The following is a 20,865-nucleotide window of genomic DNA, read 5'->3' on the forward strand; positions in this document are numbered from 1 at the left end:
TTTCTGCTATGTGTAGGGTTCAAAAAATGGTCGGACTATACGGACCTATTGTACACATGCTTATCTTGCACTTCTAAATTTCTAAAGAAATTGAATATTTAAATTTGAAGGTTGAGCTTGACATGTGTATTTGCAACAAATTTTAAATAAATAAAAAATAAATAAATCATATATATAAAATCTGAAGAAACATAATTTTATTAATAAAAGACGCGAGTACAAATTTGTTTGTTCCTTGATTTTTCTCTCTAGATTTTTCCCATGATTCAAAGGCCGTTATCGGCGTTTTTCTCGAATTAGAATAATTTTGATTTGATCTCCATCATGATTTGATCTTTTTGAAGTATATGATTATCAAAAAGAGTTTAACATATTTTAATCTCTTTATGAATATTTCATTAATTTGTGAAATTTTTGAGATGTCTTTTCAAGAAAATATAATACCCTTTATATAGGCATGAATTAAGATTTAGGGTAGAGTAGACTCAAAGAAATTCCATCTGAAATAGAACTCATCTTAGCTTGTAAAGTCCTACAAAATTTAGATGTCTACAATGTGTTCTTTCGTCAAAATTAAGAGAATTTGTGTTAATATATAATGTAAAAGGTAAAAATACACCTTAACACTTTGTTTGGTTGGTTGTTACGTATTGTTACATAATGTATCGTATTGTATTATGTTGTATTGTATCGTATTATATTATTTTAATGAATACAATATTTGCATAAATTGTATCGTTCTATGTCGTCACATAATGTCACACATCCATGATTTGAATGATAAACTTACAATAAAAGTGGGGTACGGGGTAGAGCTACTATGAAAATGTAGGATAAAAGATGGAAATATAATTATTAAATAATAAATAAAGACAAAATGAGAAGAAACTATTAAGGTAACGACGATATCACACTAAATCGATCGTTACATAAAATGATTTTTTTCGCCGTTACCTAATGATGAGTTTAAACAATACGATACAATGAAATTTAAGTAAAAATCAAAACAAACATTGTATTTAAACTAATAATTCAATACAACGGGTAACAACCATCCAAACAAAGCGTAAACAGCTCACGTGCTTCACACAAGCCAATTTATTTTAAAAATAACTATGGCTGTGCGTTCTAAAACTGTATATCTAAAAAAATTCTACTGTATCTTAAACCCCTTAAACCCTTGTTCTAACTTCCCAACATCTGCAATGGAGTCTCTTTTAGGGTTTATCGAACCATCAACTGACGATACTGTGGAAGGCAACTCTCTAGGTCTCAAATTGGTTCCATGGATAAGCTGGGATGAATGGAACTCTATTCGAGATTCCCTTTTCTCTTCTTTTCCTCCTTCTGTCGCTTTTGCTCTTCAAAGGGTAAAGTCCAAACCAAAGCTTCTTTTTTTTCTCTCCTGATTTATTTTTTCTTCCGATAAAATTGAACGGAATACTATTTTTTTGGATATCAGATATCGACCTGGAGGAGCAGAGGATGCATTCCTGTCGCAGTGGATGTCACGGCTTCAATTGTAGAAATTCAACAGAAAGATCCTTTTTTCAGGTGATCTTTTATTGATTTTTTTTGGGAGATAACCAAAGGGATTCAATTATTTATTAATTTGCTTAAAGTGAACCTTTTTCTTGCTATTTTTTTTTTTGCAGGAAGGACCTTGGTGGTAATGCTCTGCAGTCAGAAGAAATGCTTTCAATGCTATATTGCATGGCAATTATGAGGTACTCAAAATCACCCTCCATTTGTTTGACTTATGGGAATGACTCTCTTTTTCCACTTAAGTTGTATTACTTGTATTAATATAACCAACCCATCAATAAGTTGTGATGTTATTTACACTTTAATTTCTTTTAATATTTCATTATATGCAGTAGAAAAAAGACACAATTAGCAATGCTTTCTGCAGCCCCCTTGTTGGTGCTGATCTTTCTATAATTTTGAGCATGTGATGCTTCTCCCAACGTCCTTGGTAGCGTTATATAATTTAATATGAAAACACAATTGGAAGAACACTGAGACTGTTACTTTGGTTGAGATTCCCTTCTTACCATTTCAGTTTATTCATTTTCAACATTTCATGTTTTCCCTTTTATCTGTGAGGGTATGGTGATTTAAATGGTGGAACATTAGATAGCAGCTCTGTGTGGATGAGTTTGCATTTTTAGCAAGCAAAATCAGCATAATAATGGTAACAAATTTTCCAGGCTTGTAAATGGTGTTGTTGAGAAGACCCGAAAGAAGGCAGAAATCTCAATAGCCGAGGCAGCAAATGCTATCGGCATTCCACGTATGCTGATTGATGTTCGCCATGGTGAGTGTTTATGCATATTTGCAATTTTGATATGACAGCTGTTGATTGTTTAATATATGTGAGCTATACATAGTATTGACCAGAGTAGATTTCTGTTACAGTCTTTGTGAGCGAATAACCAAGTAAGATAGCTATAAAGATGTTGCTTTATGTTCTGAATCTGCTGTAGGCTTAAAAACATTGAGAAGCTTATACCATGTGTTGCTTAATCTTGGCATCAGTTAGAGATGTTTGTTTTGCTACGACTTATGGTTTTCTAACTGAATTCTAATGTGAAAAAGCTGATTTCTTAACATTGGTTAATATATTCTTGTAGAGGGCTCTCATCGTGATCTTCCTTCACTGCAGTTGGTCCGTCTTGCCTCTACCAAGGTCGATGTCTTCCTTAGGCTCTATAACTTTTTGCTTAATATGTACATCTCTTAAATTCTGAAGACTTGAAGCTGTGACTCCTCCTGAAGTGGTTGTATTCATAATGGATTTTCTGTTATCAATACTAAGATGTATTGTCGTTAATAATGGTAAAACTAATTGGAGGAGGCACAAATTTGTATTTGCTTAGATAGAAAGCCTAGAAATATCCGTGACAGGTGATAACATGCATGTGGCAGATCTTCTGCTTCAGCAATAGATTGTTCTCATTCTCTAGTTACCAAAAGATGATGGATATCTGGAATCTGTATATAGATGTATCTACGAGGCATCCATCCAGAAAAGAAAAAGTGATGTAGCTGTGAGGCTTGTGCCATTCTTTGATGCTCCTTTTCAGCCTGAGCTATACTGAATAAACAGACTTCACAACCCTGGTAGGAATTGTGTGCAATGGAGATCCTCTTGAATAGTGCCAATTAATTTCCATTTAATGTTGTGGTTTTTGTAGGATCTACGGATTATGCTACAATCTTTTTGGATCACTGAAAGTCCTTTAGCTACCAATTATCAATCATGATCATGATTCATACAACCTTTGTACATTAACATTGATCGAATTTCAGCTAGATGAAAATCTGTCGAACAAAATTAAATAATAAATCAACAGAAGGAAATGAAGTCTTAGTTATAGTACGCAATCAAATTTAGGATCAGACTGCAGAGGAACTAATTCATAATTTTTCTGTCCTTTGTGAGTAAATATACCCATTTTAACTTTCCCTTATTTTTCTATGGGCTCATTTTTCATCCAAGCTCAGTCCATATGGTTGAACATATAGTCCAAATCACTTTTCACTGGTGAATTTGATGAGGATTGTGTGTCCCCCAGGTCCATAGGTCTAATGTTATCTGATTCACATGCTGCTAATTAAAGAAAGGACGATGTGTATTGCTCAAAAGATGTTATTAAATGCTTAATCTTCTTGTCATGCTCATATATGTAAGAATGAAAAATAGAAAGTTTCAGCTGGATTGTGTTTGAAAATGATAATAATTTCAGGCGCTTGACTGGTTGAAATCATATTATTGGGAACCTCAAAAGAATGTGATTAGAAGGGATTCGACTGCCAACCTGAGGAAAGAAATTAAACATAAACTGCTAGAGATGGCTTTCTGTTTGAAAGTGAAGCAGACTAACAGTTCGCATACTTCGGGAAAACGTGAGTGACTTTTCCTTGTTCCTGTTGCATTGTGGTGGTTTTGCCAACTGATGTTACTCATTAATCAATTTTATTGCATCTGATTGCAAATCTGCTTGATTTATAGTGTTTTGTTAGTACCTGTAGGTGTGACCAATAAATTATGTTTGGTGCAAAAAATTTCCCTGTTAGCATTGCAGCTAATTCAAAGAATTAAGTTGCCATGTTAACATTAAATTTATGGGATTTGAGCTTTCGTCCTTCTCACTTCAAAAGGCCGTTGGTAGACAATGTAAGGCATTATGTTTTCTAAGAAGCTGAGATGGTTGACTCTCTTAAATAGATAGCTGAATTATATAAGTTTTTCTTAGCTTACACGGGTGTATACTGTGAACATCTAATTTTTGCACTATTTTTATTTCGCCTAAAGCTGACAATTTTTAGCTTAAGTTTAGTTTATTTCAACCCCAAGGTCTTTTGTTTTTGCTCATGACCTTTGTCATACCTGCTTATGGCGGCACTTGTCCCGACCGACCTCGTAGAACCATGTATATGTCTCACAATTTGTGGGGTGCTCAACAAATGTAGGTACGCGTGTGCGAAACTGCTCATAGCTTGGTAATAATGACAACCTTGAGTAAGCGACCAAACCATGGACCTTGTCTCGAAGAGACGGGAAAGTCTAATCTCAATTCTTTAATTGTTGCTCATAGGTGGAGACTATCTCTCCGATGTGTTGCTTACAAGCCAAAACTAACTCTAGTTGTTCTCGTAACCTCCTCCTCTCACGCATACATTGGTCCTCCCCTGCTCAAAACCAACCCAAATTCTTTGGTTATCTTCCCACAATTGTTGTAGATGTGATGTAGCGACCTCCGCTCTCACAACTGTTGCCAAGTTAAGTTGTCTCGGAGTGTAGCTTCTATAGGGGCCAATTAAGCTTTTTCTGCCTATTGATCTTTAATTGCCCTAGCTCTAGTTTGCTCTAAGTCTAAGTAGTGGACTCATAATTATTTTCCATCTCAAGTTGGGTTTTGCCGGATTCTGATCTCAATCTCTGCTTCTCGGTCTACTGCCCCTTCATCAATCGTTCTAGCATGACTCTAGGGGTGTGTGAGAGAGATTATGAAACCATGTTAAGTCTTAGTGGTCCACCTCATCACTATCACGGTTATCCACCATGTTGTGAAAACTTGAGAGCATACATCCGCCCCAAGCCTCAAAGTTCTGAGAGATCCTAAGAGGGATGATGGGGGTGGAACTCATACATAAATCCTCACATGTTTTTGATTGGGGTATAGACTTGCGTCGGCCAAGTTGTCTCATGACTCTAAGGGTGTGTTTGCTATGATGGAAAATGTTTTCTTGGAAAACAAGTGGATTTCTAACTTATTTTTTCATGTTTGGTTAGTGAGTAGAAAATATTTTTCGAAAAATATTATCTAGTATTTGGTTGGTGAATGAAAAACATTTTTTAGAAAATATCTTTTATTTTTGGCTAAAGCATAGAAAATATTTTTTTAGAAAAACAATTTCTGACCCGGAAACCAACCCGATAATCGATCCATGACCCGACCCCCACATCCAAACTAGGACACGACCCTGACACTCGAACCTGGACACGACCTTGACAATTGATTCGATTTGAGATCCGATCCCGACATTCGACTTAGGACCTAACCCCAACATCGAAACCCAACTCCGATGACTAATTAAGATTCGGTCTAGACATCGGACTCGAGACCTGACCCGAATCCGATATTCGACACCCGAACCAGGACTTGACTCCGACCCGAGAAGGGGGGCTGATACGGGGGTAGGGGTGGAGTAATAAATAAAAATTTTAAAATTTGAAATATTTTTTAAAAATAAACTTTTTAATTATTTTTTTGTGCGAAACCCATCGGTGGCCCCCTAAAGTTGACACCAACTTTCACTTAGACACCTAAACCAGGAGATGTTCATTTTAGACACCTCAAGTAAGGGTCGAATGTGTCATCTTGACACTTTTTACACAGTTGGCACCTCACGTGTTTTCCACCTATCTGAGGCGCGTAGAATTTTTTTTTTTAAAAAAATATATATATATATATATATTTTTTTGTTGATTTTTTAATATTGTTACATGTATCCATCAGTATTTACAGTTACTTGTTTTAGTTCTTGTTACTTTTAAATTCTTAAGTTTATTTTTGATGCTCGGATTTCTGTCAAGATTTTCCGGCAACTTAACCATCTTCCGAAAAAAAAACTCGAACAACGAAGCATATCGATTTTGGAGAAGACGACGACGTCGGGCTGGGTGGTGTTGGAAGACCACTGATAGGGTGTGGGGGTTAGTTAGTGAGTAATTTTAGATTTGTATTAATCTTATCGGAAAAAATGAAGGTTCGTCAGATTTTTTGACTCAATTTGATTTATATTTTCGTTTGCCATTATAGCTCCATATTTTCCTCTTTAGATGATATGGATAGCGTTGGGTGTATGTTGGAGGAGAAGAAGATCTGGTGGGGTGGGAAAGGGGTTGGGGTTGGGGTGGGTGGGGTTGGAGAAGACGACAGCATGGTGGGGGAGGGGTTGGGGTTGGGGTGGGTGGGGTTGGAGAAGATGAAGGCAGGGTGGGTGGGGGTTGATAGTTGTTAATTTTTATTTTTTTTGGATAAAAAAAATGTCACGTGTCATTAAATTATTGATCATTTTTTTCTATTCAAAAGTCATTATTTGATAATTATTTATATATATATATATATATATATATATATATATATATATATATATATATATATATGGCATGTGTCTTTATTTAATTCGCTGTTTTTGACACGTCAAGCGAGTATATTACACACTTAATATATTTTGGTGATTGTCAAAAAAGTGTCAAGATGACACATTCGACCCTTACTTAAGGTGTCTAAAATGAACATCTCTTGGTTTAGGTGTCTAAGTGAAAGTTGGTGCCAACTTTAGGGGGTCACCGATGGATTTCGCCTTTTTTTTTGGGGTGGGGGCATGGTAGGGTGTTGGGCGTAGGGGTGGGGTAAAAAAAATAAAATTTTTAAAATTTGAAATATTTTTCAAAAATAATATTTTACTTTTTTTGGTGGGAAATGGGGGGGGGGGGGGTAGTGGTGGCCTGTAGTTGGATGGGGTAAAAAAAACTAAAATTTTTAAAATTTGAAGTATTTTTCAAAAATAATATTTTATAATTTTAATTATTTTGGTTGGCGAGGCCAGGGTGGGGGGGGGGATAAAAGAATTTGGAATGTTTTTAAAAGAGAAATTTTAAACATTTATTTTGAATGGGGAGGGTCGGGGTATGGAGTGGGGTAAGAAAAAAAATTGTAATTTGAGGTTTGAGGAGAGTTTTTGAATTGTTTTCCTTAATTTTTGGTGGGAAGTCATTTTCCTTAAATTTGAGGAAAATAAGTTGATTTGGAAAATATTTTTCAAAATATTTAAGTCAACCAAACATGAGAATATTGAAAAATATTTTTCAGAAAATGGTTTCCTTCATACCAAACACACCTTAAGAGGCACATAAGGATTGAGACCCTGAAGTCCCATTAAGATAATGAATGATCGAAAAGGAAAATATATATATTGCCTCATTTGAGGGATACCAATGATAGTTCCACAAAATTTGATTAGTGGTTTGTTCATTAATGTGTTTTCTATAGGCTCCAATGCCCTGTTGGAAGTCATGACTTGCGATGCTTTCATGTGACACCCTATGTAATTGTTCTACTCAACTTTGAATTCTGTAGCAAAAGGGTGAGGGCGTATATGCTCTATCATCCATATTTGTAATAGAATATTCTCCAAATAATTAGCACTATCCCTACACATTGTCAGGGCACATTAAATATTTGCTAAAACCATTGGTACGATGGTGATGTTGGCCACCTTAGGAAATCTGTGATGACCGCGACCAAGTTAGCTCTGATTTTTCCTGCCTTTTTTTCGTGAACACCATAATCCCTAGAAAGTCTTCATAACCGTGTTCCTCCCATGTCATGAGATTCCCCCATTCTCAGGTTGTTGCTCTTATAGGTCAAACCTTCCTTCTGGCCATATCTATTATACCAAAACTCTAAATGGACCCAAATTGTTATCCAGGCAACCCATCTTTGTAACGACTAATGGGCATCAATTCCAAAAACCTACCTCCACTAATGTGTTTTGGCATCATGGGCTCTGCTCGATGAAGATATTTACCTTGTTCCATAAATGCTCCCATTTCCTCCAAGGTGGGGTAAGTTCAAAGTGAGTAAAGCGGAAGACATTATTCATTGGATTTTAGAAAGGAACTAATCAGAAGCATCAAACTAGATCAAATGGTGAAGGGTGATGCGTTTTTGCTTTGTAGCATGCATTGATCATTTCCCCCATTAACCTTGTGAAAGATGAAGAGAAAGAATAGACTTTAGGCTAAGAATAAAAAATAGGGGTAATTACCGTAGATGGTCATTCGGTCATTTTAATTACAAAAAAATGGCCTTTCGGTGTATATTTTATGTATAAAGTGTATCATAATGTATATTCAGTGTACAACTCATGTATAAGTAATCTATATTGTATAGTCAGTGTATACTTTTTATGACTTTTAACAAACTATATTGTATAGTCACTGTATATTTTCTATAATTTTGACTATTTTTTATGTAAATAAAACATGACTATATTTGTTGTAAACTAATTAGTTTATTGTATATATTTGAAATTGTCCCTAAAAAATATTTAGATTTTTTAAGCTTTTTAACTTCTTAAAATTTAATAACAAGTTAAATTTTATGCTTTTTGATATTAATTTAAGTACTTGTTTATCAATTTTAATTTTAATTAGGAGAGGTTATTTGGGCTTACGCCTCAAAACAAAAACTTGCCCAATGTCTAAGCATACGCCCAGACTGATGGGGCTTACGCCTCACAATACTTTCTCCCCCACAGATGGCTGGTGGGTTTTTACTACGCCCCGCCTGAGGCTCACCCAAGAACGCCTTTTAAAAAGCTGTTGGATTTATATCTCGCGCCTTTTGAGGCATTTATGGATCATTCCCTGCGCCTAAACAAGCATCAATTGTGTTTAAGTTCTATCCGTCCGGCTTAATTATCGGTAAATATACTTTATGAAAAATTGTTTATTGGTAGTAATGCTTTCCAATTTCACCGTTGATTATTGCTTTTAAGTAACTAACTTCTAAGTTCTTTTGGTTTGGGTTAAAAACCCACTTCATTCCAGTGTTTTGAGAAGCGAGAAGCGGAAAAAAGCGACGGGGGCTCGCTTCACAGAAGCGAGAAGCGTGAAGCGAAGCGCATGCTTTTTTCAGAAAAAGCGTTATTTAGTATAAAAATATAAAATATAAAATATGCATAGATAAATAATCAAGAACTCAAAAGAATTAGATTAAAAAGTAACTAGATAGTCAATAATCCTCATAAGTAACAACATATAAAGCAAATGCATAACCAAATCACAAAGAGAGCAAAATCCTATTCTTCAACAAGATCCTCAAACTCTTGAAGTGCCATCAACAAGGGTTCTACTTCTACTTGGTCCTCATCTTCTTCCTCATCGGAGGACTCATCAACTAGAGTTCTACTTCTATTTGAACATGAACTTGAACAGAGCATATGCTTTATCTTTAAAAAAAAGGCCAAACTGCTGAATAAAAGTTGAAAAAAATAATTCTTCGTAGACAGCAGTTGCGCAGAAATAGAAAAAGAAGAAGAAAAGAAGAAAAGAAGAGAAGAAGATCGCAGCAGTTGAGAGCAGTGCTGCGCTGAATGAAAATAAAAATAGAAATAGAAAGAGAAGAAGAGAAGAACAGAAGAACAGAAGAAGAGAAGAAGAAAAACTAACTTGGTTGACGTTGAAATGTTGAAGTTGGACTGTCGAATTGAAGAAGTCACACTGAAAGAGCAGCTTGGAGAAGTCACAGAAGTTGTACAGTTTTTTTTAAAAAAAAAAACCTAGCGCCGCTTTTTTCCAAAAAAGCTTGCTTTTTTCTCGCTTTTAGATGAAGCGCGCTTCTCGCTTCTCCCGTGAAGCGCTCGCTTTTTCGAAATCGCTTCGCTTCACGATGTTGAAGCGCTAGTACCTCGCCTCGCTTCGCTTCACGCTTAAAGCGAGCGCTTCAGCGCTTTTTCACAACACTGCTTCATTCTTTCAAGCATCTCTTTTGACAACTGGCATTGAAGTCATTCTCAACCCGGCACTAATGTTTTTACTGCTCTTTTCTTTTAATTGCAATGGAATTTGAAATGAACATGTGTTCCAAAAGCTTCTTCAATGTCAGCCGTTGGAGAAAAAGAGACGGACGTCTAGGATTACTTCTTGACTGAGATTGACTTGGACCGGGTTAAGCTCTTTTGGACTGCTGACTTTTGGGTCAAGAATTGGCCCAAAATTTGTTTTGAAAAAGATCAGATCAGCCCACACCCTTTAACCTTCTAATTATATTTAACTTAATTAAGCTAAAGATTAAGTAATTAATTAATCCTACAATGTGCATATAAAGAAAGAAAAATCTTTTTGGTATTTTGTGAATGAGGGATGCAAGTAAAATGCACCAAAATTGGGAAATCAATTAAAATAAACTAAAATTAAGCTAAAAACTGTCACTTCAGGAGAAATTGAAATGGTATACGGGGTTGTATTCTTATGCCAAACTAGGTCGCAAATTTATTACCTAAAGTCGGTTTCTTTTTCTTAGTACCATGCACCTTCTACTTTTCTGAATTTATTGACCTACCTTTGTGTTGCGCCTGTCACTTTGATCCAAATACACAATATTTCTGTGGCAACGTAGAGAAATGGTAAGTAATTGTATGTTCCATGATAATTTCTTGTTTACATTCTCTCTTACCAAATCTCATCAAATGTGAATTATTTCATAACCAAGGAGAAGAAATAGGACTCTTTACCCGTATCATAACCTCTCGATGGGAAATAGAACTTAGATCTCGATGTGACCGCACGGAAGCTCTTGGACACTCTTGCCCATGATTGAAGTTGTTTGAATTGAATTTCTCATGGATTATTGAACCAGATGATGACTCTGGATGATTGATGAAAACCATGAGGTCTATATATAAGTGACTTCAACCGTGGGCAAGAAATCACCTAGTGTTTTGTCCCTGCTAGAATTTGAACATGAGACCTCATGATCTTCATCCCACTTCATTGACCACTAGGGCACAAATTACCTTGGTAAAGACCATGTTATATAGTAGCTACTATTTAATTCTTAATCTTCTGTTGTCTAGGAACATTTTTGGGTGACAAAATGCATATCTATTGTATATTTGTATCACGTCGTCAAAGTTGACAGGAATGTCAACCGCCAGAAGTAAATCAGTGTGAAGTTCAAAAATAGTTCCAAAAAATAAAGCATGCCTATTACATCAAGTCGTCAAAGTTGACAGTAATGTCAGCCACCAGAAGTAAATTTATGTGAAGTTCAAAACAGATTTGAAGGCTAATTTAATGTCAGACTTATCAAGAGAAAGCTGCATTTCATAATATCCATCCCTTCAAGATGTTGATGAAGTTATGACAACCAGAGGATGTAATTGTAGAACAAGTATAAAGAAAGGGAGTGAGAAGTACTTTCTGTACAAAATTGATTGACATTATGACATCCAATACCACCTTTTACTGGGATTAATTTTCTTTTTATCCAATTCAGCAAAAATAACTAATGCAAATTTTCTTGCTTTCTTCTCTGTCATACATTTACTATTTTCTGATTTTTTAAACAATTTTTGTTCTCTTATATAGGAGTTAGACTTGGGCAACTTTGTGCTAGAAACAAGTTTCTCCCATTCATTTCTGGGAATCTACCATGTTCTAAAATTTCTGGTAATTCTATTCAGCCTCAGATCTGTGGCAGAGTTACTGCATCTACTTTATGAAGTTTGCTTTAGAGGACTTCTTTGCTTCTTTTGACAATCTTCTGCCCATGGAAGTATTGGCACTTGACAGTGTTTTGCTATATCCACCTTTATGACCTGTAACAATTTACTGGAAAATGAGCATTAAAACATTGTGACTATTAAAGCATCTGTACAATGTCAAATTTATGCACTTTGAGATTTACTAGTGTTCATCCTTGCACAGCAGATTTCAGGGCTGTTTGGTCATCAGCCGCCACCATTTTTTTTTTTAAGGTTTCATAAACTGTTGAATTTAGCATCTTTTCTGTTGTTTGTTTATATCCTTATAATTCTGTCTAGAGTCTAAATCTGGCATTGACATAGTAATTAGGATATAGAGTTACTTTCTGCAATGTTATGTATGATTTCTTAATTCATGAAGGTGGTGCATACTGAATTTTTGCTTTTTGAAGGGTATATGTTGTCTGTGACACTGTTCCAAAGTTCTTTACTATCAGCATATCTGGAATGCTGGATGTCCTGAGTTTTTCCAGAACAATTTGTCTCAGGTTCTAAGAAACAGATTACTAGATCTATGAAGGCCATTCTTCGATTATATACTTCCTCATCTTCAGAAGTGGCATCTGTGCTTTTGGAACTTATGCTGCAGACAGTAGATTCCTCAAATTTGCCAGGGGACTCGGAGAATGCCCCAACAATCCATGAAACTATTGACATGCATAGTTCATATGTTGACTGGAAACCAATGCTGAAGAAATTGTCAAATAGAGAACCGGATTTGCTTCTGACTCTTCTCAGGGCAGCCCTAGACAAGATTGAGACTATGGAAGCCACAAAGCATGAGCTTGGTAAGTGATATATTCTGGCAAAAAAAATTCAATATAACAACTTTCCTTCTGTGTATTGTTTGGAGTATCATGAATGCCTCTGTTGAAGATACACTTATTACTATGAGACTGGAAACGCACAGATAGCGATTATTCTTGTTATAGTAAGCAATTAGTTAATTTGGGATATTGGTAAAATAGCTACCGGGTGATATATAAGATATACTTTGGATTTTCTTTTTTGAATTTATGCCATGGATGCTGAAAATTTCAACTGCTGTTTGTGTTTTACTGACCGTAGAGTGCGCTGAATTGAATCCTTGTTTGTGGGGTTTCGTGCTTTCACTGATACTGGAAATGCAGCTTGCGGATTATCATTTATCACATACTATTATGCTAGCAATTATGTATGATATTATTGTAATATTACAGTATTTGGTGTGTCCATTTCATCTAACAAGGGAAGGCCCAAAAACATGAACAAATTCTCTAGCTTGACTTACTGGGAGGATTTGCTTGAGTCTACAGCAGTGTTAACTATTCTTTCGAATCCTGCTGTTTTCCTTCTACATGTCTTCTATCTTGTCTTTTTCCAATCCACATCTAAATATGTGGATTGGAAACAACCTCTCTACCCCACAAAGGTAGGGTAGAGTCTGTATACATTCTACCCCAGATATGTTGTTATCTGTATGTGTGTGCTATCTGTCACAATGTTTCTCTCAGGTTTATGATTTTCATTTGCTACATGTTGTGGAGTGGATTTTAGCTTAATTTCCTGTCCAACGTTGACTCATTTCTTTTACGGATCATTGTCAGGTGCAAATTCCCTCTTAGGAAATGCAAATGAATCTCTTTTGATTGGACAATTATCTTACCTGTGTGAACAGATAGTTGCAAACATGAAGACACTAAAGCCCCTTAACCATAGTGGTCTTGCTGCTGACGGGGAAGACTCTTCAAGAAAACTAAGTCTTCCAGAGGCAACGCTAAAAGAACTATTACATAAATGTTTATTCTTGTCTTCTCATGACAACAATCAGCTGATGAAATCCGCTCTTGTCATTGCTCAGATGATTGGAAGGAACCCTTTCATCCATAAGTTAAATAAGCTCTGTTCACTGAGTGTATTTGATTCAGAGATTATCCACTCAGATCCTTCCACCAATAGTGCAGAAAGCTTCCTACTATCATCCAGGGAAGAAGATTCTCTTCGTCAAGCTGCTCAGAAGCTTGAACTAATTATTCTCCGAGTTGTAAAGGGCAATAACATGAATACAATAGATACTGGGAGCCAATGGGTAGTTGCAAAAACATGGAAAGCATGCCCCATTGGTATGCTGCCCCATGCATTTGGTTCTACTGGTCGTCTTCCGGTTCTTAATTTTATTGATGATTCAGCAGAAGTTGCAAAATCATCAGACAATGAAATCCCAGAAACCAATAAATGTGGATGCAAGCGGGAGGCTGTTTCTGCTATTGAATGCCTGGACGATCCTAATACGAAGAAAATGAGGACGACAGAGGAGCCTGGTGATAATCAGTGTACAGAGAATATGGAGATTGAAAATGACCATAACGACTTGCCTTTGGAAGGTTCAAAAGGCCACCTGATGATTGATGGAGTGTGGAAGAAGGTTTCAATGGAGGAGCTACGTGATATTGCAGCAGCTGTGAAGATTTTGATTTAATCAAACCCTTGTGAGATGTTTGGCCGGGAGAAGGGGTGTCTCAGAGAGCAAAATGAAAAGGGTTCTGTTTCTGTTGTACATCTGCCACCAGTTTTGCAGCTTGTAAATTATTGGCCAACAATTTTGCTCGTAATTTTCAAATATTTAAATTTATATTCGTTGCCTGCTTAGCGATACTGTTAGATTTTGCATTTAATAATACAATTTTGTGACATTTCTCTATACTAAATTCAAAGTAGTGTTATTACGCGTATTACATCATATAAAAGATGAAAACATGCTTTAAGCTAGTATATTCATACCTTTCTTCTTATTATCTATAGTTTGTTTTAATGTTATTTATATATACTTTCTTCTTATTATCTATAGTTTGTTTTAGTGTTATTTATAGTCACAACTGGTTCGGATAAAATATCACCTTTGGAAGAGAGTGTTAAATTTTTAACTTTTTTGTCATTCCATACGGTTATAAAAAATCAAAATTGCATTGGCTGAAGTGATTTAATTTGAGCCAATGGTACACTATAATAATTAATAAGGTTATTCGAAATACTAAATATGGCCGGTTGTCACGGACTTAGACTTCAACTAAGACCTCCGTGTGGCACTTGACAACTTACTCACGAATCTTTCAAGATCTTGCAAGCTCAAGTAAGCCTTTAAGACTAGATCGCTAAGGGAACGTTAGATTGTAAGAAAGACCTAAGACCTTTTATGAAGAAGACTTTTGTATTACTTGGAAGAATGTTTAATTTCTGAATGGTTTGTTACAAATGAATGCCCCCTCTATTTATACTACTCCTAAGGGGCTTAAGTGTAAATAAAAATTGCTATACAAGTCTTTCTATATTTACAAAGAAGTCCCTACTCTAGAATTCTCTACACACTCTAGAGAATTCTAGAGGACTCTATGTACTTCAAGACTTCTCTACAATATTCTACAAGAATCTAGATTCTTTACAAACATCTCCAAGACTCTAGGTTCTTCCCTTTTCTTCAAGATCAAGTGGTGGGTCATAACATTCTCCCCCACCTGATGTGGCGATGACCGCGGTGTACTACTGTTGCAAGAACTCTCGGATTTTGTCTTTAAACTACCACAGGTCTTCATATCTCTCTCAGGCGGCCTCCTCCGGAGATTGTCCCTTCCAATGGACTAGGAACATAGCAGTGGCCTGTTGTCCCCGTTTTCGCTTGGCTTGGTGGTCCATAATGGCCTCGATGTCTCGATCATGGGAGGCGGTAATTGTGAGTGGCGCCCGACTTGGTTCTCCTCGACTAGGGTCGTCCTTGTCCTCATGGTACGGCTTGATGACACTAGCATGAAACACAGGATGAACCTTAAGATGCGTTGGTAGCTCCAACCTATATGAGATCTTGCCAACCTTGGCAACGATCCTGAACGGGCCCTCATACTTTCGCACCAAGTTTTGATGCACGCCTCGCAATGCTTTAAATTGCCTTGGGTTGAACTTGACCAAGACCATGTCTCCAACTTTGTAATTCGTGGGACGACGCTTGCAGTCAGCAAACTTCTTCATTTTTTTCGCCGCCTTGTCCAAATAAGACTTGACAGTGTCGAGCTGCTCCTCCAAACCTTTGGCCATGTGGTAAGCCCCCAAACTCTTGCCTTCAAACGCGACTTGTAGTGAATATGGAGTTTGTGGTTGTTGGCCTGTGTCTATCTCAAATGGTGTCCGCCCTGTGGCCTCACTCCGTTGCAGGTTGTATGAGAATTGGGCTACGTCCAATAGCCTCGCCCAATCCTTCTGATGGGAGTTGACAAAGTGCCTCTAGTAGCATTCTAGAAAAGCATTGACTCGCTCTGTCTGGTCGTCTATCTGCGGGTGGAAACTAGTAGAGAAATGCAATCTCATGCCAAGAATCTCGAACAATTCTCTCCAAAAGTTCTCGGTGAAGCATGGGTCTCTGTCGCTAATGATGTGCCTTGGCAATCCCCAATACTTCACCACGTTTTTGAAAAATAGCTTGGCATCCTCCTTAGCAGTGCAACCTGCTGTGGAGGGCATGAAGCTAGCATACTTGGAAAACCTGTCCACCATGATCATAATCATCCCGTACCCGTCGGACTTCGGCAGAAAAGTGATGAAGTCTATGGTCACGCTTTCCCATGGACGCTCTTCTACGGGCAGGGGCTCCAAGAGCCTTCCTGGTTGAGCTGCTCCACTTTGTCTTGTTGGTACACAAGACAAGTCTGCACATAGAATTTGATACCGTCCTGCATGCGTGGCTAGTAGTAAATTGCCTCAATCAAAGACCTTGTGTGACGCTGCCTTGGATGCCCGATCCACAATGTGTCATAGCTTTCCTTCATGATCCTCCGCCTAATGGTTCCGAATTTCGGCACATAGATCCTCCGCCCGGCGATAAGCAGGAGTCCGTCTTCTATCCATAAGAGCCTTGTCTTGCCCTGAACGGCTAACTCCATAAGCCTCTTTGCCTCTAGATCATGCTGCAGGCCATCCTTGATTGCATCTTGGATGTCACAACGTGCTGTAGTGATGACAGCCAGCTTGAACGTCCTGCTCAGGGCATCGGCCACAACATTGCCTTTGTCTGGCTTGTATTCCAGCTCATAGTCGAACTCAGCTAAGAAGTCTTGCCACCTAGCTTGCTTCGGCTTGAGCTTCTTTTGTGATTGGAAGTAGCTAGTGGCCACATTGTTGGTCTTGACCAAGAACTTGGAGCTAAGTAGGTAGTGCCTCCACGTGCGTAGGCAATGGACGATGGCCGTCATCTCCTTCTCGTGCACGGTGTACCGTTGTTCTGTCTCGTTCAGCTTGCGGCTCTCGAAGGCAATAGGGTGCCTCTTTTGCATCAATACTCATCCAATGGCATAGTCGGAGGCATCCGTATGCACTTCAAATGTTTTGGAGAAGTCAAGCAATGTTAGGACCGGCTCATTTATCACGGCAGTCTTAAGGTCTTCAAAGGCCTTCTTACACTCCTCGTTCTAAAGCCACAACTTATTCTTCTTCAGTAGCTCGGTTAGTGGAGCGACTTTGGCGGAGTAGGCACTTATGAACCTATGGTAATAGTTAGCAAGTCCAAGAAAAGTTCTAAGTTTTGTTACCTTTATGGGCGCTTCCCACTCCTTGATGGCCCGAACATTTTCCTCGTCCATCCGTAATTCTCCTTGGCTGATAACATGTCCCAAGAAATACACTTCATGTTGGGCGAACTCGCACTTCTCCCACTTGATGAAAAGCATGTTCTCGCGCAAGACTTGGAACACTTTCTTCAAATGCTCCACGTGCTCCTCCAAGGTGTTGCTATAGATGACTATGTCATCCAAGTAGACTACCATAAACTGATCCAAGTAGGGGTGGAAAATCTTGTTCATTAGTGTACAAAAGGTGTCGGGTGCATTGGTTAAGCCGAAGGGCATCACCAACCACTCGTAAGATTTCTACCTCGTCACATATGTTGTCTTCGGTTCATCTTCCTCCGTTACGCGTACCTGGTAGTAGCCCTTTCTTATATCCACCTTGGTGAAGTACTTGGCCTGTCCAAGTCTATCAAACAAGTCGGCAATGAGCGGGATGTGATACTTGTTCTTCACGGTCACCTTATTGAGCGCCCGGTAGTCTATGCATAGGCGCAATGACCCATCCTTCTTTTTTTGAAATAAAACTGATGCGCCATAAGGTGCCTTGGATGGACGGATATGACCAGCGTCGAGGAGCTTCTTCAACTGCTTCCTCAGTCCTCTAACTTTGGTGGAGCCATGCGGTATGGCGGGTAAGCGGGCGGCCACGCTCCTAGATTCAGCTTGATCTTGTGGTCTACCTCGCACCTCGGAGGTAGGTGTCTTGGCAACTCTTCGGGCATCACGTCTTTGTTTTCTTCAAGCACCTTATCTATGCAAGGTGGCAATGCCTTTTTAGCACCATTATCTTCATCCAAGCTTGCAATGGTGGCTATGAACGTCGGCTCCCCCTTCTTTAGACCCTTCACAAGCTGCATGGCCGACAAGTGTGCTTGTCCTTCTGTTTTTGGCGCCTTGACTAGATGTACCATGTAGGGTCCCTCTCGCTCCATCACCAAAAGTTATTGGAGGTAGGGATCGATCATTGTGTGGCACCATTGGAAGAATTTTTGTCCAAGTATTATATCAAAGATATCTAAGGGGGTGACATGAAGCTGGTCTTACCTTGCCACTTGCCCAACGTGATGTCTACTCCATGAGCTATTCCACACACGGGAGTCAGTGGGGCATTGACCGTCTTCAGGCTAGTGTTTCTTGGCCCATAACATAGCCCCAACCTTGTTGCCGCCGTCTTGGTCATGATATTGGCTTCTGCTCCAGAGTTCACCATAGCACGGGCTGGTCGTCCGTTGATGGATATGTCAACATACTGCGCAGAGTTATCTCCTACCTTCTCAGCTTGCTTCGCGATGGCTCCGCATAGCCCGATCATGCCTAGCTGGGTCGTGCCTAAACTCTGCCCTTGTCCATTTCCTTGTCCTTTTGATCCCATAGTATGGCACTAAGGTTCTTCATCTTCGGTCACCTAGCATAGCCGTGAGGACCTCCACATATATAGAAGTCGCTTCCCTTCGTGGTCTTCTCCTTCTTTTTTACATAGCCTTGTCGTCCGAACTTCCTGCCGTCGAACTTGTTGGCATCATGGCTCTTGGTGGGAGGGTGTTGCTCCTTGCCCTTATTACGATCTCCCACACATTTGGTATGACTAATCCTTGGTTCTTTGCCTTTACTCCTGTCCTGCCTGTCCTGCCTAAAGTCCGTCAGGGCTTGAGTTTGGGTGATGACCTCATCGATGGTGCTGACTTGGCGACGCTCCAACTCCGTCTTGGCACAACTTTTCAGCCCATCCAAAAAGTGGAAGAACATGTCCTCATCCGTGAGGTTGGGGATTTAAAGCGTAAGGGTAGCAAACTCCTTCACGTAGGCCCATATGCTACTTGTTTGCTTCAATTCCCGAAATTTGCATTTGGCCTCATATCTGAAATTATTGGGGAAGAAGGTCTTCTTAAACTCATCTCGGAACTGCTCCCAGGTGTTGATGGTGCATAGACCCTTCCCGACCTCGGACTCCTTGCACTTCCACCACAACATGGCCATCTCCGAGAGATATAGCACGACGGTGTTGATTAGTGAATAGAAAGTTGGATCTACATTGGATCTCACCCGAATTGCCCTATCTATCCTCCTGAGAAGGAGTTTGGTTTCAAACCCCGGTTTAAACAGGAGAAGTACGCCATGCTAATGTGCCTTAGATGATCCACAAAGATCTTTTTTCCTTTGGGAAGATACAGGAGCGAAACAATCAACCTATTGATATTGGAAGACCCAACGGATTCTTCCAATGTATCATTTCTGGGTCCAATGGAATTCATAGGTATAGGAAGAAGCGGTCGATCAAGTATCCAAAGTCTAAAGAAAAATCATTATTGATGATCTAAGACCATACATATTGATAAAAAGAACTGCTATTTATTTGCTGAATAGACAGGTAGATTGAAAAAATCATGACTATGCTTAACAATAAAACACTTTGAAAAGCCCACATACGACGAAAACTTTTTGTTGCCGTTGGAAAAAGAATAAGTCCCGCTCCTATTAACATAGGGACTTAACTCTTTGGGCGGTTTCGTAATGTTCCTCACCAACGATCCAAGGTTGAAGCATGGTTGACGTTGAATCTAAAGGATCCACTGCTGGATAAATACCTTTGGCAGCCAATCCTCTTGATAATGTGGTAGTAGCATCTAAATGTGCAAATGTCGTAGCAGGAGCAAGGTCGGTCAAATCATCTGCGGGTACATAAATCATCTCGTCATTCTTCACTTTGTTACACTTGAAGTAATTCTCCAAGTGCCAAAGAAAGTTTTCCACCTCTTGTGCATCACAGGCACCTTTGAACATAGGTGGCTTGGGAGCCTCAATCTTGGCCTCTTCGTCCGTGCTGGACGTCACGCATCTTCTTGCTTCTATGTCTCCCTTGAGTGCTGCCATCTCGATCTTCAAGGTCTCTATCGTGCTTAGCGCATCCATGAGCCGATACTCCAAGGAAGTGATCGCCTCCTTCGTCTCGTACTCCATAGCGTTGCGCACATCCAACTCCATCCGGATGTTGTCATTCTCCTCATGGGTCAATTCCTCTAGAGATTTGAACTTGTCGTCGAACTTGTTCAAGCGCTTGCCCAATATCTCTACAACCTGCCGGGCAACATCCACCCTTGTGATCCATTCCATGCCGGGAGTGACGTCCACGGGCTCCTCACCTCGCTCGTCATCACTAACCTCGGTAGCCGAGGGTGAGTAGGATGTTAGGGCCTTGCTTGGTGTAGGCTCGAACGACACCTCCTTATTTCTCTTAGAGTTCTTCTTTCCCCTGCGGTGCTTCTTTCCAACATCTTGCTTGACATTGGTGGCGGTAGTGGCGTTGATGTCTCCCTCACTTGCCATATCCTTTAGTAAAACCTTACTCTGATACCACGTTGTCACGGACTTAGACTTTAACTAAGACCTCCGTGCGACACTTGACAACTTACTCACGAATCTTTCAAGATCTTGC

General features: G+C 39.0%; 2 protein-coding genes across 2 annotated transcripts; one reads left to right on the forward strand and one right to left on the reverse strand.

Annotated features, from left to right (window-relative positions):
• Positions 1 to 1,168: 1,168 nt before the first annotated feature.
• LOC129892020 (uncharacterized) lies at positions 1,169 to 14,555 on the forward strand. The gene is made up of 8 exons (XM_055967543.1): positions 1,169 to 1,370; positions 1,463 to 1,554; positions 1,656 to 1,727; positions 2,211 to 2,317; positions 2,634 to 2,689; positions 3,750 to 3,909; positions 12,333 to 12,632; positions 13,431 to 14,555. The coding sequence occupies exons 1-8, from the start codon at positions 1,206 to 1,208 to the stop codon at positions 14,300 to 14,302; spliced, it is 1,824 nt and encodes a 607-aa protein (XP_055823518.1). The 5' UTR covers positions 1,169 to 1,205; the 3' UTR covers positions 14,303 to 14,555.
• A 5,352-nt stretch (positions 14,556 to 19,907) lies between these two features.
• LOC129892710 (ATP synthase subunit beta, chloroplastic-like) lies at positions 19,908 to 20,543 on the reverse strand. Its single transcript, XM_055968284.1, has 2 exons — positions 20,265 to 20,543; positions 19,908 to 20,144 (listed from the first exon to the last, which is right to left on the reverse strand). The coding sequence occupies exons 1-2, from the start codon at positions 20,541 to 20,543 to the stop codon at positions 19,908 to 19,910; spliced, it is 516 nt and encodes a 171-aa protein (XP_055824259.1).
• Between the last annotated feature and the right edge of the window lie 322 nt (positions 20,544 to 20,865).

Source organism: Solanum dulcamara, chromosome 6 (assembly GCF_947179165.1).
Source record: "Solanum dulcamara chromosome 6, daSolDulc1.2, whole genome shotgun sequence".
Taxonomy (NCBI): domain Eukaryota; kingdom Viridiplantae; phylum Streptophyta; class Magnoliopsida; order Solanales; family Solanaceae; genus Solanum; species Solanum dulcamara.